Genomic DNA, 12,573 nt, shown 5'->3' with positions numbered 1-12,573 from the left:
TAGAATAGCGCTTTGTCATTGATTACAGCCCACAGAGTTCAACAGGATTTGCCCATAGTGTACGTGATGTGTTTTATGAATTCCGGTTCTCCAGAGTGGCGGATTGCGCTAAGCCAACAATTGGGGAAACGCAATTGCTTGACTGCTGATGCAGCTTGAAGCAGACCTACTTTCTGAATCTGATAAGTGAGCTCGGAGGCTAAGTCATTAACGCGACGATCTCTTCGATCTCACACTCCCGGACCTCGCGCCATAGACTCGCTACCTATTTCACATCCTTCGAGACAAACCACAAACTCCCTCTTCGGTTCGCCGCCTGAGCCAAACGCAATGTATCCTCGAATACTTCCTGTCCGACAGTACTCGATCTAGTACCCGGCGCCAGTCTTCCAATTTCCACACCAGCCAACTCGGCTGCCGCCAGTTCTACTTGAAGATCGAGGAGAGCCGTAGTTTCTTTTCCAGTAGAGATCGGAGCTTCGCAGGTTCGAATGACGGCTTCTTGAATTGCAGTCTTGTAGATTTGGTCGTGGCCGGATCTGCCGATGTGGTTGCTGTAGAGTTTTAGAGGCGACATGGCGAGTTTCGGTGATGGGGCGGGTCGGTCGGTGGGAGGCATGTTGGGCGTTGATTCTGATGCGCGTCGACACTTGCGAGATGTGCGGGTGCAGTGTTTTGATACAAAGGATGTCGAGAGTGGTTGCAAGGGGCGAATATGAAGGGTTTCCTCTGTTTCTAAGTCACTTGAGCTGTGTTCGCAACTGCTGTGAATAGTGATTAGCGCCTGCTGTGTTGCGCTGTGAATCGGCACGCTGATCTTTGAAGATCACGGCAACGTGTCTCCTCTATTATTCTAGGCGCAGGTGCTTGGACGGGAAGGGCCACAAGGCGTGGACATTCGGTCACTTGCAGTTTCGTAGACGCTGTACGTCGTTACCGATACATACTTCAATAACTTCACATTTAGCTGAATTGCAGTCGCTCAAGAGCTATGATCAACGTACTAGGACTGTCTCCTTTAGCCAGACTTAGACACACTAGATCCCTAGACCAGTAGAGCCTTTCAGCCCGCCTTTAGCATAAGCCACTGGCGTCGCTGCGTTGGATACTGTGTCGTTCGCCTCTGTGGCGGTGGTAGTTGCTTCCGTGATCTGCTTTTGTACATCCTGGCCCTTCTGAGCTTTCGAAGGGGCGGCAGGCTTGGTGTGCTGATCGTTGTAGCCGGAGATATCCTTCTTTGCATTTTGCGATCGAGCACTGTCCATGAAACCACTTAAGCGTCCGCCGGTTAGTCTGTCAAGCTTGTCTCCGATGGCTTCTCCAGCAGGTGCCTGTTTCGATTCGCCTTTGCTATCTCCATTGGCCCATTTGAGAATGTAGTAGCCCCCGAGACCCCACAGGAATAGGAAACATGCGGCTCCTGTGGTGAACATCACTGTAGGCAGCACGAAGAACAATGCGATGCCAACCATGAACACAGTGAAAAGGACTGCTGCAAGCAAGCCAACGATGAGAGCCACTACCAGTGCGAAGATGAACACCGACAAGCTGAAAAGGACGAAGAGGCCCAAGGGTATGCCAGTCAGGGCGAGGTTCATGCCAAGAAAAGCCTAAGTTCTCAGTCAGCCAAAAGGTATTACACACTTGGGCAATGTGAAATGACTAACCGACAACTTGGGATTGCGGAGCATGAAGTCCTGAAGCCTAGCGATGAAAGCCGCACGCTTTTCGGGTGGGAATATGCCATCTATCACACTCTTGCCCTTTGCAAATATCTTGCTCGCCAGCCCATCTACCGTGCTCAGAACCTTGTCCGTTCCTGCTTCTGCTTTCTTCTGAATGCTATTGACGGGCGTGCCCTCTGTGGCATTCGAAGCCTTTTCCTGAACATCGGCGTGAGCTCCCTTGAGTTGGTCGGTCATCGTGGTGGTATCGGATCTATTTGGCCGTGATCGGATCTCTAGCTTTCGCGGTCCGCTATGCTCTCGATCGGAGCCTGACGAAGCCGTGGTGGAAGACGCCGCAGTGGCACGCTTTGATCAAAAGAAGACGCAGAGCGTTTATCTGGTGTCAAGTGAGCACCGGTAGACGGAGAGAAAAGCAGGATGTTGTGCCATGATGCTCGTTCGGGGAGACGACGTTCTGGTCGCGCGGCTGCCATGATTTGGGACGCGACAGTGACGACGTGCGCGAAGCGTGGGAGAGGACCCCTGTTTAGCGCGAACCTTGTTGCAGATCGCGCTTTGCTTTGGCAAAAATTGTGGACGGAACATCTTGAACCAGTCCACAACCTCGACTTCGATCCACTACCGCCAGCAGCTATGGGAGAGAAATCAGAAAAGAAGAGAAAGCGCCAGAGCAATGGGGTGGAAACGCCGAACAAGAAGGCGGCACGGGATGGCAACATCAAGGTCATACATGCGGAAGAAGACAGCGGCCTACACCCAGTTCTGCTAAGCACTTCTGGCGTGAATGCACCTAAAGTACCCTTCAAGCCCTACTCGAAGCCTCGGAAAAGCTCGAAGAAGGTGGAGAAAAACTCCATCAAGCCATCGACACACGATCTGCTACTTCAGTCCTCGCAGCATCCACGTTTAGACTACACTGCAGGGCCGAGTCCTATAGACGATCAACTCAGCCATTATGTCGCCATCTACGATCCCGCGAAGCAGACTTTGCAGCTGGCTCCAGCTCATCACCTTCATCTCCGGAGCACACTAAGAGCGGAAGCGAGGGAGGTGGAGGAGCGCAAGAACAAGACAATGGGCCAGCAGAGAGAGGCACTTGGACAGGAGTTTGGCACGAAAAAGGCGAAGAAGGCTATTGCCAGCAAGAGCACGAACGCACTGACGGGCGACACAAGCAAATCGAATGATGTACAAAACGCCATCTTGGAAACTGTGGGAGGTAAGTTCATCCGGCGTCCACATGCGCCGACAACGGGTTTCCTGTCATGTGCAATGTCGACATCTCATAGCATGAGTCTCCTAAAGACGGGCGTTTGCTGATAGATGGTGACAGAAACGACTGCTGGTCCCGCCTCGAAACTCACCGCGCAAGAGCAGGACGAGGCTGCTCTGCGAGCGAAGCCAATACCATGGCCGAACCTCGCAGCAGAAAATGCCGAAAAGGTCTACTCATTCGACACCCTCATACCTCCGAATGATGCTCGACTGGTCAAGACGGCAGACTGGAAAGCAGCGGCAGACGATGACACTAAGATTGGCTTCAAACACCAGTTCCCAGTATCACGGTTCGGCTTCCTGGCAAAGCAAGAAGGCGATTCGCTACGATTCAAGGCGCTGAAATACCTCACACTTTTGCTCGAATTCCGAGATTCATTGTCTGCAGCCGGAAGAGCTGGGAAGAAGGTGCCCAAAAAGGAAATACTGCAGAAGAAGCTACCGCCGAGCAGGTGGCCGTCTGAGCTCGTGGACAGCGTTCGCAGGCGGTTTGCCAATGATTCGGGACAGGAGCTCGGTAAATGGCAGCAGGACAGGCTCGCCACTCACATCTGCGCGCTCGCTATGTTTGTGGACAACTGGGTCTGCGATATCTGGCACTTGAAGGACGATCTGAAGACCGATATGAAGGAGTTGACGTCCTACTTTAATGAGCTGGGAGCGAAGGTGAAGAAGCCTAGCGAGGCAGAGCGAGTGAGGATGGGCATGACCAAAGCGCAAGCAGCTGCGACTAGGATCGCTAGACTCGTGGTCCCGCTAGAGTTTCCGAAGGTCAGGCAAGGCAAGCGGCGGTAGATGAACGTGTACCTGCAAGCTTGAAAAGACTTGTGATAGGAGATGGGAGGCAGGCGTAGGACTGGACGAAATCAGCAGATAGGCGACAACCAAGTACGCGCACTTCCTGCATTCCGAACCCCTTACACGATCGTGACATGTATATGTTCCGATGGCCATAGTCGAGCGTTCCACTGTCGAGAGTCGTCATTCTCACCATTCGCCACAGCAGGAGCATTTGCACAGTGGCCATGGAGCTCACTCGGTGCAGCACCAGTGGCCGACCCATCGATCTCGCGTAGCGTTCACAATCTACATCGATCGTGCAGCAAACATGAAGTACCCAGAAATAACACTCGCCTAACATCGACCAGTCCATAGAAAATCTGAACCTGCCTGTCTCCCACAGCAGAGCTCAAAGCAACATGCCAGTCCGCAGATCATGGTCCATGGAATGTCACCACCCCTCAGACCACCTATGCAATTGTCGAAATCGAAGACCCCCAGCACCAATCCCATGGCAATTTTTCGAAAATGACCGCACCGTTAACGGTTGCCAGAGACACGGTTTCCACAATTGTCCAGAATGCAGCTCAGATTCTAGCGAGGAATCAGACAAGACAATCGTGCGAAAACCAGCACAGGAGAACCTCAGAGATTCTGCAACACTGGCTCGAGAAGAAAATATTCCAGCTTCAGCAGCAAGTACAGCAGCTGAGACAGGAGGCCCTGCGGCTAGAATTAGGTCGGAGTCAGCACCATGCCCTTTGACAGCAGCGAATTTGGCAATCAACCAAGAACAGGCGAATGATGACGAGATAACTCCCATCCCAGGTCCCCGCCGAGTGGCAACAACGCAAGCCAACAATCTTACCGATGTCAGCACTCAGACAGAGGAGGCACAAAGGAGACAAACCCATGACGAAGCCTCCGTAGCAGCCGCATCCGCCCTCGCAAACGTCCCAGCTGACAGCAGGCGCAGTAGAAGGCGAAGGAACTTTGCGAGTATCGAGCGATGGCTTGACAGAGTGGTGAATATGGTGCGTAGCAGAAAGAGTGAGAAGAAGCCGGCGCGATAGATCTGCCCACAATTCCCTTGCGCGCGTTCTCTTCATAGTCAGTAAGGGGTAGACAGAAAATCATGATGTGTCAAGGGCGGGCGTTGTGATAAGCGATGGTAGTACCCTGATCTCGAGTCTCTTTTCGCGGCTGTATCAGATGGATGGTATCAATGTGTCAGTCGAACATTGTCCCATCGCAATCGTTATTATGAGGGAAGAAGACGAGAAAGAGCGTGGCTCGAAATGCAATACCGTTACCTACTAAGCGTGAGGCACAAAGTATCATCAGAGCTTCCTCACGAATTTTCATCATCCGTCAGCATCATATAGCAGACGTGCTGTACTGCCAAAAAGAGAGGCTTTTGGCCCTTCTTCTAATTCATATCAAAGCGCTCGCCGTCGTCAGGTCGGCTGACCCGCTTAGCACCAAGATTGCACCAGCATCTACAACTCCCAGTCCTACAGTTGCCGCTGTGATGCGGCAATCCGTCCAGCCCTGTATACTACCCATTCGGACTTTGCGAATAACTGCTATGCGATCCACTTCGCCAAGATGTGTTGCTGTACCCATTGGGAGGGTTGGGGTTCATCGATGGTAACCGGATGGGGTTGTTCTGCTGTGTCGTTGATGCGTTAGGGCTGTTTCCTGTACTCCCGGAGCCATTTATCAGTCCAGAGGGCGGTCGTATTGCAAACGAGGCAAATCCTTGCCCGTTACTCGAGCCCATACTAGTAGATGCTGGTCTGGAATAGTTCCCCCAGTTGTTGGTCGGGAACGAAGGGCTCTGACTGCTGCCAGCGCGGAAAGGAGAGCCTGATCCGCTGGCATGATCGCGACTCATGTATTGAGTGCTGCCGAATTGGTCCGAGGACGCACCGCTCCAGCCGTGGCTGCTGCCTGGTCTTGTCGCATTGACTGACGCCCTAAACGCGTCAGTGGAATTGCTTTGGCCAGAGGTGTACGAGGTGTAACGGGGATCGGGAAGGGACGTCGGAGTGGGATAGGGCTGGGAGGTGAGGGAGGTAAGGCCTGGTTGCGTACTCGTGTTCGTGGACTGCCGCTTCGCGGGTCGTGGAGGTTCGTCGTCGTCGGACAAGGTCAAATCGATCACCGAGCTGGCCGCGCGTTTGGAGCCGATCTGCGTTGATGAGGTTGATGGTGCAACCGAGGGTCCACGTGATGAAAGAGGCGGCGTCATGGCGTAACCTGCGCCAGCTGCTGGTGACAGAAGTGAGGTGGTACTTGAGTTCCCCAGAGGGACGCCATTCGTAGGCCTCATCTTTGACGCAGGATTCTCCACGATCTGGAAATCTTCGTCATCGTCAAAGTCGTCGTCGTATGTTGCACGATTGCCTCGACTTGAGTGACCAGCGGGCTGTGCCTCCTCTTCCTTGATGATATGCCACTGCCCGTCTGGTTCCACGGTGACTTTCTCAATACTTGAAGGCGTCCTCTGCAGAATTTCCTCAAAGTACTTGTCGATACACAAGGACATGTATGAAATGCTCTTGTTGCAAGTCGGGCAGAGCCATTGGGGAGCTTGCTCCTGCATCTGTAGAAACATGCTGCCGTCGAAGCACTGCCGATGACTGCAGACAGTCGATCGGACCGGCATAGATATCCGCATCGTTGACACCGGATCTTTGAGTGACATCACTTCTGAAGATAGCACGATGTCTTCATCATCATTCGCTTTCGTAATTTCTCGGATTGCCTGCTCTTTCGAGATGATGCCGCCACCATGTCGACCTTCCTTGATCCGCTGTGTCAGCGTCGCTGAGGACACATACCTCACCAGGTAGACGCCGATGTGAAAGCGCTCCTTCGTTAGTGCGTAGGTGATGGACAGCTGATTTTGGTATCCCGGGTTCTTTCGGATCTTATCAGTGATGTCTGCCGGTTTCGTTGTGCCTGGCTTGTTCTTCAAGCCTTTGAAGTTCGCCTTGACGTCGTCGCTGTTGATCTTGACTTCCAGCTCCCGCGGAAACTCGACGTGCACTTCTGAGTACAGATTTGCTCCTTTGCCACAGTAGAGAAGGAGCTTCAAGCTCGGGTCACTCTTCATACGGGCTGATTGATCGGCTGACAGGGATATTGTGCCTCGAACAGTGTGTCGATTCTGTGGCATTTCTGCGCGAAGTTCTGTAAGTCCCCATCGTAAGTGCGCTCAATAGCAAAGGACAAAGAAATATGTTTTACCTGGCAAGTCCTGTAAAGGATACACATTTTCGTGGTCCTCATAAAACGGGCTTGTTTTGAACCCTGCAGCGCGTGTCAGCGCATGGAACGGTCGCATATTGGAAGTGGCATTGAGACTCACACATGCGCGACGCGCTCGCTCGGTGAGTACCATTGGTCGGCGGCATCGCTCGACCTTGCGGCATCGTGGACGACGCGCTCTGGAAAGATCCGTATCCGTTGGTGGTTGTGCTGGCTTGCGTGTAGTGTTGTTGAAGTTGAGGTGGCGGAGCCTTTCCGTGGTTGTTGACCCGGTAGTTCAGATCTCTGAAGGCAGCTACATCACCATCCCTCACTATCGTATCAAGAACTGCAGCACCGTCAGCGTGTCGTGCCCGTCGGACGTATGAACGTCCACATTCGTAGATTTGCCAATCCTCACTTTCCGTGCAGCGCTTCTGTAAGGCTGATTTCTGTCCCGACACTTGATAGTTGTATGCTCGACATATCTCCTTCAGATCGTTGTTGACCAGAGTTTTAATGCGTGTTTCGACCGAGCTCTTCTGCTGGTGAAGCAGATGGCCTCCAGAAGCTGCCATTTCCCCTCACTGTCTCTATCGTCGTTGCCGCCGCCGCACCGGACTCGAATCCGGCAGGAAGTGCGCGCTCTCGCTTTGTCGGTTCAACGGTGTCGAGTCGTGAAAAGGCCGGCCGTCTCGCGGCGTGCGGAATATGATCGAGGCCTCGGAACAAAGATTGCGGTCTTTCGAGGAGAATGTTGTCAGTGGCGAGGCAGGCAACTATCACAGGCCTAAGAGAAAAGAAGAAGCTGCGAGGCTGCCGATGCACATTGCTGGAGCAGCGAGCCGCCGTTGGACAATAATGCAGCAGGCGCGCTCAATCAGGCTCGGGCCACGATTGTGCTATCATGTGAGGGCGTTGGATCAGCTGTACAACTTCACATGCGCCAGCAATCGCCTCGCCGACGCCCAGCTCACCCGTTGTCCTACACGCTGCTGGACAAACGAGCGAGACTTCTGATGTTCGAGAATGCGTCATGTGACCCGCCATCGCGCTTACGCCCCGGCGCGCCCTGTGCTCTTATCTTAGCGCGCTTTTCGCATCGTGAATTTGGGACTTGGGACTCGGTTCTTGGTGCAGGACTGCGATTCCATTGAACGAACCACGCCCGCAACTTACAAGATGGGGAAAAGCTCGAGATCCAGCGCAATCAAAAAGAACAACCAGGCACTGAAGAAGAAAGTCTTCGGGCCTGTAGAAACCGCTCGCATCGAACGACAAAATGCAAAATTACTGGCCCTCGCCCAGGCGCCCAAAGAGCTGGTGATGGAGGACAACAGTGAGTTCTCTTGCCCGACCCTTTATCTCTCAAGCCACTATACTGACACTCTTGCCCTAGAAGCCGACCAAGAAGACTCCACCTCAACAGAAAAAGAACCCGAAACGAGCACGAAAGACACAACAATGGACGTCGACGAGGACGGAAAACCCAAGCGCAGCAAGCGCGAAATTGCACGCATGCAAGAAGCACGCAAAGCCCGCGCCGTCTCCAAACTCCGAGGCTCACGATCGCGACCGCGAAATCAAAAAGAATTCCCAGCGCACAAATTGAAGAAGAAGGTACACAAGCGGTGAACAAAAGTACGTGAGAGGATGAGGATATGAAATTACCGCCGTCGCGCGACATTTCACGGCCGGACTGCAGGAGATGTTCTTCGTGCGATTGCTGTATGCAATATGGGCAGGACGGAGAGCCGTCTGTCATGCGGGTCATGGGAGCACATGGCCGAGAGATGAGCACTTCGGCTCGTGCATCGGACACGAAATCTTGGCTGCGTGCTCACAGGATCGGCTGGTGGAGAGGGTCTTTTGGGCGTCACGAGGACAATGTGCTTGGGGAACGGACGCCGAAATTCTTTAACAGGTACAGCTGAGATTTGCGGCATTGCCCCTTCCGCAAGGCGAGAAACCGTTCTAAATGGCGAGGAGAAACTCTAAAAGTGGACTACTTGACATATGCTCAGTGAAAAGTAAAATGTACAACGATGGCGTCTGCGTATGGTCTGTGGTCGACCTTCCAACTACTTGATTGAACACATTATATTGAATCAAAACAACAATTTGATGCTGGACCTCGTGGTTCTCATAGTAGACCCGCTTTTAGTACTTGGGTATCATATTTCTGGCATAACCTTGTTTCGGCATGCAAAATAGCCTCCTCTTCATCTCGAAAGGGATATTTCTGTGTATTACTGTAAACATTGTGTGTCGTCAGTGAGCGTAGATGACCGCCATATTGCCAGTCTCAACATATGCCTTTGAGGCTCCATCTCTTCTTCTCCATGGCCACGTTTGCCACATATCATCACAAATCGTCCCGACTACTCTTTCACTCGGCTTTGCATTCGCAAGAGGGCGGCTTGGTGGGCATCGTTCATGCCACCCATGCGCATGTGTTGGTCCATTTGCGCCTGCATCTGGCGCTTGTGGTCGTCTCTCATCTTCTTCTCCACTTCGGCCTGCATTCTTGCCGCGCGCAGCATATCCATTTGATTCTCGGTGGTAACCACAGGCGCGCGTTGCTGATCGACTTGAACAGCTGAGTTGCGCCACTGGCTCCAGTTCATCGCTTGTTTGCTGGCGTCGTGATTGCTGTATCCTTGTGGCTGATGGGAGTCATAGATGGGATTGGACATTCTCCGGTTTGTTGTCGGCAAAGCCAGCGATGAGCGCCATGGGTTCGCTGGAACTTCAGCCATTACTGACAAGCGACGGTGTTGCGTGAGGTCTGCCGCAGACGCATTATATTGTGCCAGAGAAGACTGGCGCTTCACGTGAGCCTTGCGCTCGGCCAGAGTCATATCTTCTTCGTCAATCTCATTGCCCGCGGCCCTGACAGTGTCGGAGATCGAAGTGTTTGAGCTTGTGTTGGGTTGCGACCCGCCCTTTGAAGTGTGATCTGAAGAGGTTGATGCGGTGCCCGGAGGCGCTTGCGGGTTTGCCGTCATGAAGGAAGTAGTGGTCAAGCGTGCGTCCAGACGGTCTTGCCTGGCATCAAGAAGATTTGTAGTGCTGGATCTGTGTCTCGGCCCAAGCGACCAGCGCTTCGCAGACTGCGGTCCATTACTGGTGTCGGCTCGAGTGGGTATAGCAGGCGACAACGGACGTTGACCGGCGAGATTGAGCATCGAGGCGTTCCGCGAGGGAGCCCTCGCTGGAGGAGACAGGTTGTTTAGTGCAGTAGTACTGCTCATGCCACTGAGTCTCTTCGCCAGTGGGAGATCCCAGTCATCGTCCTCACGCTGCGGCACACGAGGGTTGGCTGAAGCCACGACACTTAAACGCTTACTTGCTGCATCGATGACATCGGCCTTCGGTGTGACCTTTGCGACGGGCTCAGGCTTCGGTGCAGGTGGTGCTGGAGGCGGAGGAGGTGGCGATGGTGCTGCGTTGTTCTCTTCCGCTCTTGCAGCAGTCGCTGCATCTGCCATCTCCACTTGCACAGCATCACTTGTGTGCTCTTCGACCTCCTCAAGGGGAACCGGCTCAGCTCGACTGACTTCCTTAGCCCATTCGTTTGTTCTGTACGTAGAAGCGGCCCTAGACAGCTTCTTTGGGAGTCGATCTTTCAGGTCTTCTTGGGACTCTGCCTTGGGAATCGTGGCACCGGCAAAGTATGACCCTTCCCCGGTGCGTGCACTATGGGGAGTAGTAGGTATCCTCGGGCTAGAACCTCGTCGTGAGCCACGCGTACTCTTGCGGTGCAGACACAACGCTTCGTCATCCTCATCCTCCACGAAGGGCTCTTGTTGTTGCATTGGTGTCGTTGTGTTCGACCAGGTCATGTATAGTGATCCTGGTCGGGACAGTCGAACAGACAGGGCGTCCATATCCGGGGCCTCTGCGGCCGTGGCTGCGATCGAAGAAGCAACATCGTCTTCTTGGACTTCGAATGGAGTTTCCGTTTCTTGCATGGCATGGTGTGCAGATAAAGAGGCCATCGACAAAGGACGAACTTCGCGAGTCCGTCGTTCACTGCTTGGCACATCCAGGTTACTGCTTGCACGACTGCCGGCATGGCTGATTCCTAGACCCGGTGTGCCAGCGGAGGAAGCAAGTGGTGAGTGCATCGACGATGTGGCAGGTACAGGGTGCTCCGAGTCGAACTCCAGAGGCGGCAGACTGGGCGCCGTTGACGACCTTTTGTTGCTGGCTGACAACCTGTCCAGGCTGGCAGCAGACTTGCGCGTCATTAACGATGGCATTTGTCCCGTGGAAAGCCGCTTCTCGACCGATCGAGGTGGAACCTCGTTGCCATCAATGTCGAGATCCTTCTCGCTTTCAGCGACCGAATCAACGCGAGCTTCGGCGGTCTTCTTGCCCTCGTACTGGCCCTCCCAATCCCCACGTTCTCGAGCGACCTGTGCTTCAATGTCGCGGCCCACTTCAGCCTCTTCAACATCTCGGGCTTCTTGTTCTGCTAAGCGATCGGCCTCGCGCTTGGCTTTTTGCTCCTTCACGATCTTCCAAATCTTGATCTGAGATAGCACACCGAAGCAGGTTATTACGATAACAGCTCCAATTTCAGCCCGCATGTCACGGGTGATAGGGTATGAATCAACGAACGGGGGGAAAACGTCCGGGTTGATATCTGTACGAGGTCAGTACATTGAGAGCACAGGTGGGCAATGCGACGCTTACCCCAGATATACACCCAGAACTCTTTGAGCCCAGCCCTGCTGAAGCAATCGATCCCAAGGATGAAAGCATAAGCACCAGCGAATGAAGTGCATGCTATGATACCGTATACTCTCGTGAAGCGACTGATGTATAACGAGAATGAACCGGCGCAGAAAAGTCCAATCAATATAATCTTGCCAGGCTTGTTCTTGATGAGGCCTCCGGGTGACAAAACTAGAAGCCACATGGCCAGGGAGAAGCCTCCAAGAAGACATCCAAAGCCCTCGGAGACTTCCTTGAATATAAGCGCCAAAGCTCCCAGGGCTGAGCCACCGACCACGCCAGCAATGAGATAAGCACCCTGGATGGCTTTGGAGATAGGAGGGCTCATGAGGTATACGATCAGGACTTCGATGCCTAGCGCAATGAGCAGTGATGTGCTGAGGAACGTCTGCGTGGGTCTGTGTTTGATACCCACGAACCCAAGGCCCAGACCAGCTGACATGAGGATGGCTCCGGCCACGCCCAAGGCAGGAGTAAGTTCTGGTTGTATTGGAAGGTCATTCGGATCGATGTCGGTTCCATTTGCGTAAGTGAGGTTCGAGTTGCTCGTAGTCAAGGACGTCTCAATTGGTCTAGCAGTGATCACAGATGTCGCATCGCCGACTTCTGCGTCTTCAGACGTCGTCGTGGCGGCGTCATCTTCATTCTTGCCTGTCTCTTTAGATTGCGTCGGTTCCGGCGTTCGTGAGCTGTCTTCCACGGTCGTGCTGGCCTGAATGTCTGTCGCGGTAGCTGGAGTGTCCTGTCGAGCCCGCAGTTGAGGTCTTGCGCCAAGCTCTTCGGCGCATGACAATGCGAACAAGAGAGTGACCGTTGCGAAAGGGAGCCGCAT

At 53.5% G+C, this 12,573-nt stretch overlaps 6 protein-coding genes across 7 annotated transcripts; 2 read left to right on the top strand and 4 right to left on the bottom strand.

The window, feature by feature from the left end:
* Nucleotides 1–265: 265 nt before the first annotated feature.
* Nucleotides 266–619, bottom strand: CKM354_001043500 (uncharacterized protein; the record flags this gene model as incomplete). Its single annotated transcript, XM_044805893.1, has 1 exon — nucleotides 266–619. The coding sequence occupies one exon, from the start codon at nucleotides 617–619 to the stop codon at nucleotides 266–268; it is 354 nt and encodes a 117-aa protein (XP_044661828.1).
* Nucleotides 620–1,037: 418 nt separating this feature from the next.
* Nucleotides 1,038–1,922, bottom strand: CKM354_001043400 (uncharacterized protein; the record flags this gene model as incomplete). Its single annotated transcript, XM_044805892.1, has 2 exons — nucleotides 1,038–1,610; nucleotides 1,668–1,922. 2 exons carry the CDS (start codon nucleotides 1,920–1,922, stop codon nucleotides 1,038–1,040), a joined length of 828 nt encoding a protein of 275 aa, XP_044661827.1.
* A 399-nt stretch (nucleotides 1,923–2,321) lies between these two features.
* On the top strand, nucleotides 2,322–3,758 carry CKM354_001043300 (DNA-directed RNA polymerase I subunit RPA49; the record flags this gene model as incomplete). The annotated part of the gene is made up of 2 exons (XM_044805891.1): nucleotides 2,322–2,907; nucleotides 3,022–3,758. The coding sequence occupies 2 exons, from the start codon at nucleotides 2,322–2,324 to the stop codon at nucleotides 3,756–3,758; spliced, it is 1,323 nt and encodes a 440-aa protein (XP_044661826.1).
* A 1,543-nt stretch (nucleotides 3,759–5,301) lies between these two features.
* Nucleotides 5,302–7,576, bottom strand: CKM354_001043200 (uncharacterized protein; the record flags this gene model as incomplete). Of its 2 annotated transcripts, none has more annotated exons than XM_044805889.1 (4): nucleotides 5,302–6,941; nucleotides 6,999–7,061; nucleotides 7,120–7,347; nucleotides 7,420–7,576. In XM_044805889.1, 4 exons carry the CDS (start codon nucleotides 7,574–7,576, stop codon nucleotides 5,302–5,304), a joined length of 2,088 nt encoding a protein of 695 aa, XP_044661824.1. The 2 variants fall into 2 exon arrangements, with proteins under 2 accessions (XP_044661824.1, XP_044661825.1); XM_044805890.1 differs by having other exon boundaries at nucleotides 5,302–6,929.
* Nucleotides 7,577–8,180: 604 nt separating this feature from the next.
* Nucleotides 8,181–8,633, top strand: CKM354_001043100 (uncharacterized protein; the record flags this gene model as incomplete). Its single annotated transcript, XM_044805888.1, has 2 exons — nucleotides 8,181–8,337; nucleotides 8,398–8,633. 2 exons carry the CDS (start codon nucleotides 8,181–8,183, stop codon nucleotides 8,631–8,633), a joined length of 393 nt encoding a protein of 130 aa, XP_044661823.1.
* Nucleotides 8,634–9,379: 746 nt separating this feature from the next.
* Nucleotides 9,380–12,573, bottom strand: CKM354_001043000 (uncharacterized protein; the record flags this gene model as incomplete). Its single annotated transcript, XM_044805887.1, has 2 exons — nucleotides 9,380–11,649; nucleotides 11,700–12,573. The coding sequence occupies 2 exons, from the start codon at nucleotides 12,571–12,573 to the stop codon at nucleotides 9,380–9,382; spliced, it is 3,144 nt and encodes a 1,047-aa protein (XP_044661822.1).

This window comes from Cercospora kikuchii (genome assembly GCF_019650295.1).
Source record: "Cercospora kikuchii DNA, contig_00007, whole genome shotgun sequence".
NCBI lineage: Eukaryota > Fungi > Ascomycota > Dothideomycetes > Mycosphaerellales > Mycosphaerellaceae > Cercospora > Cercospora kikuchii.
This window is presented reverse-complemented; position numbering and strand designations above follow the sequence as displayed.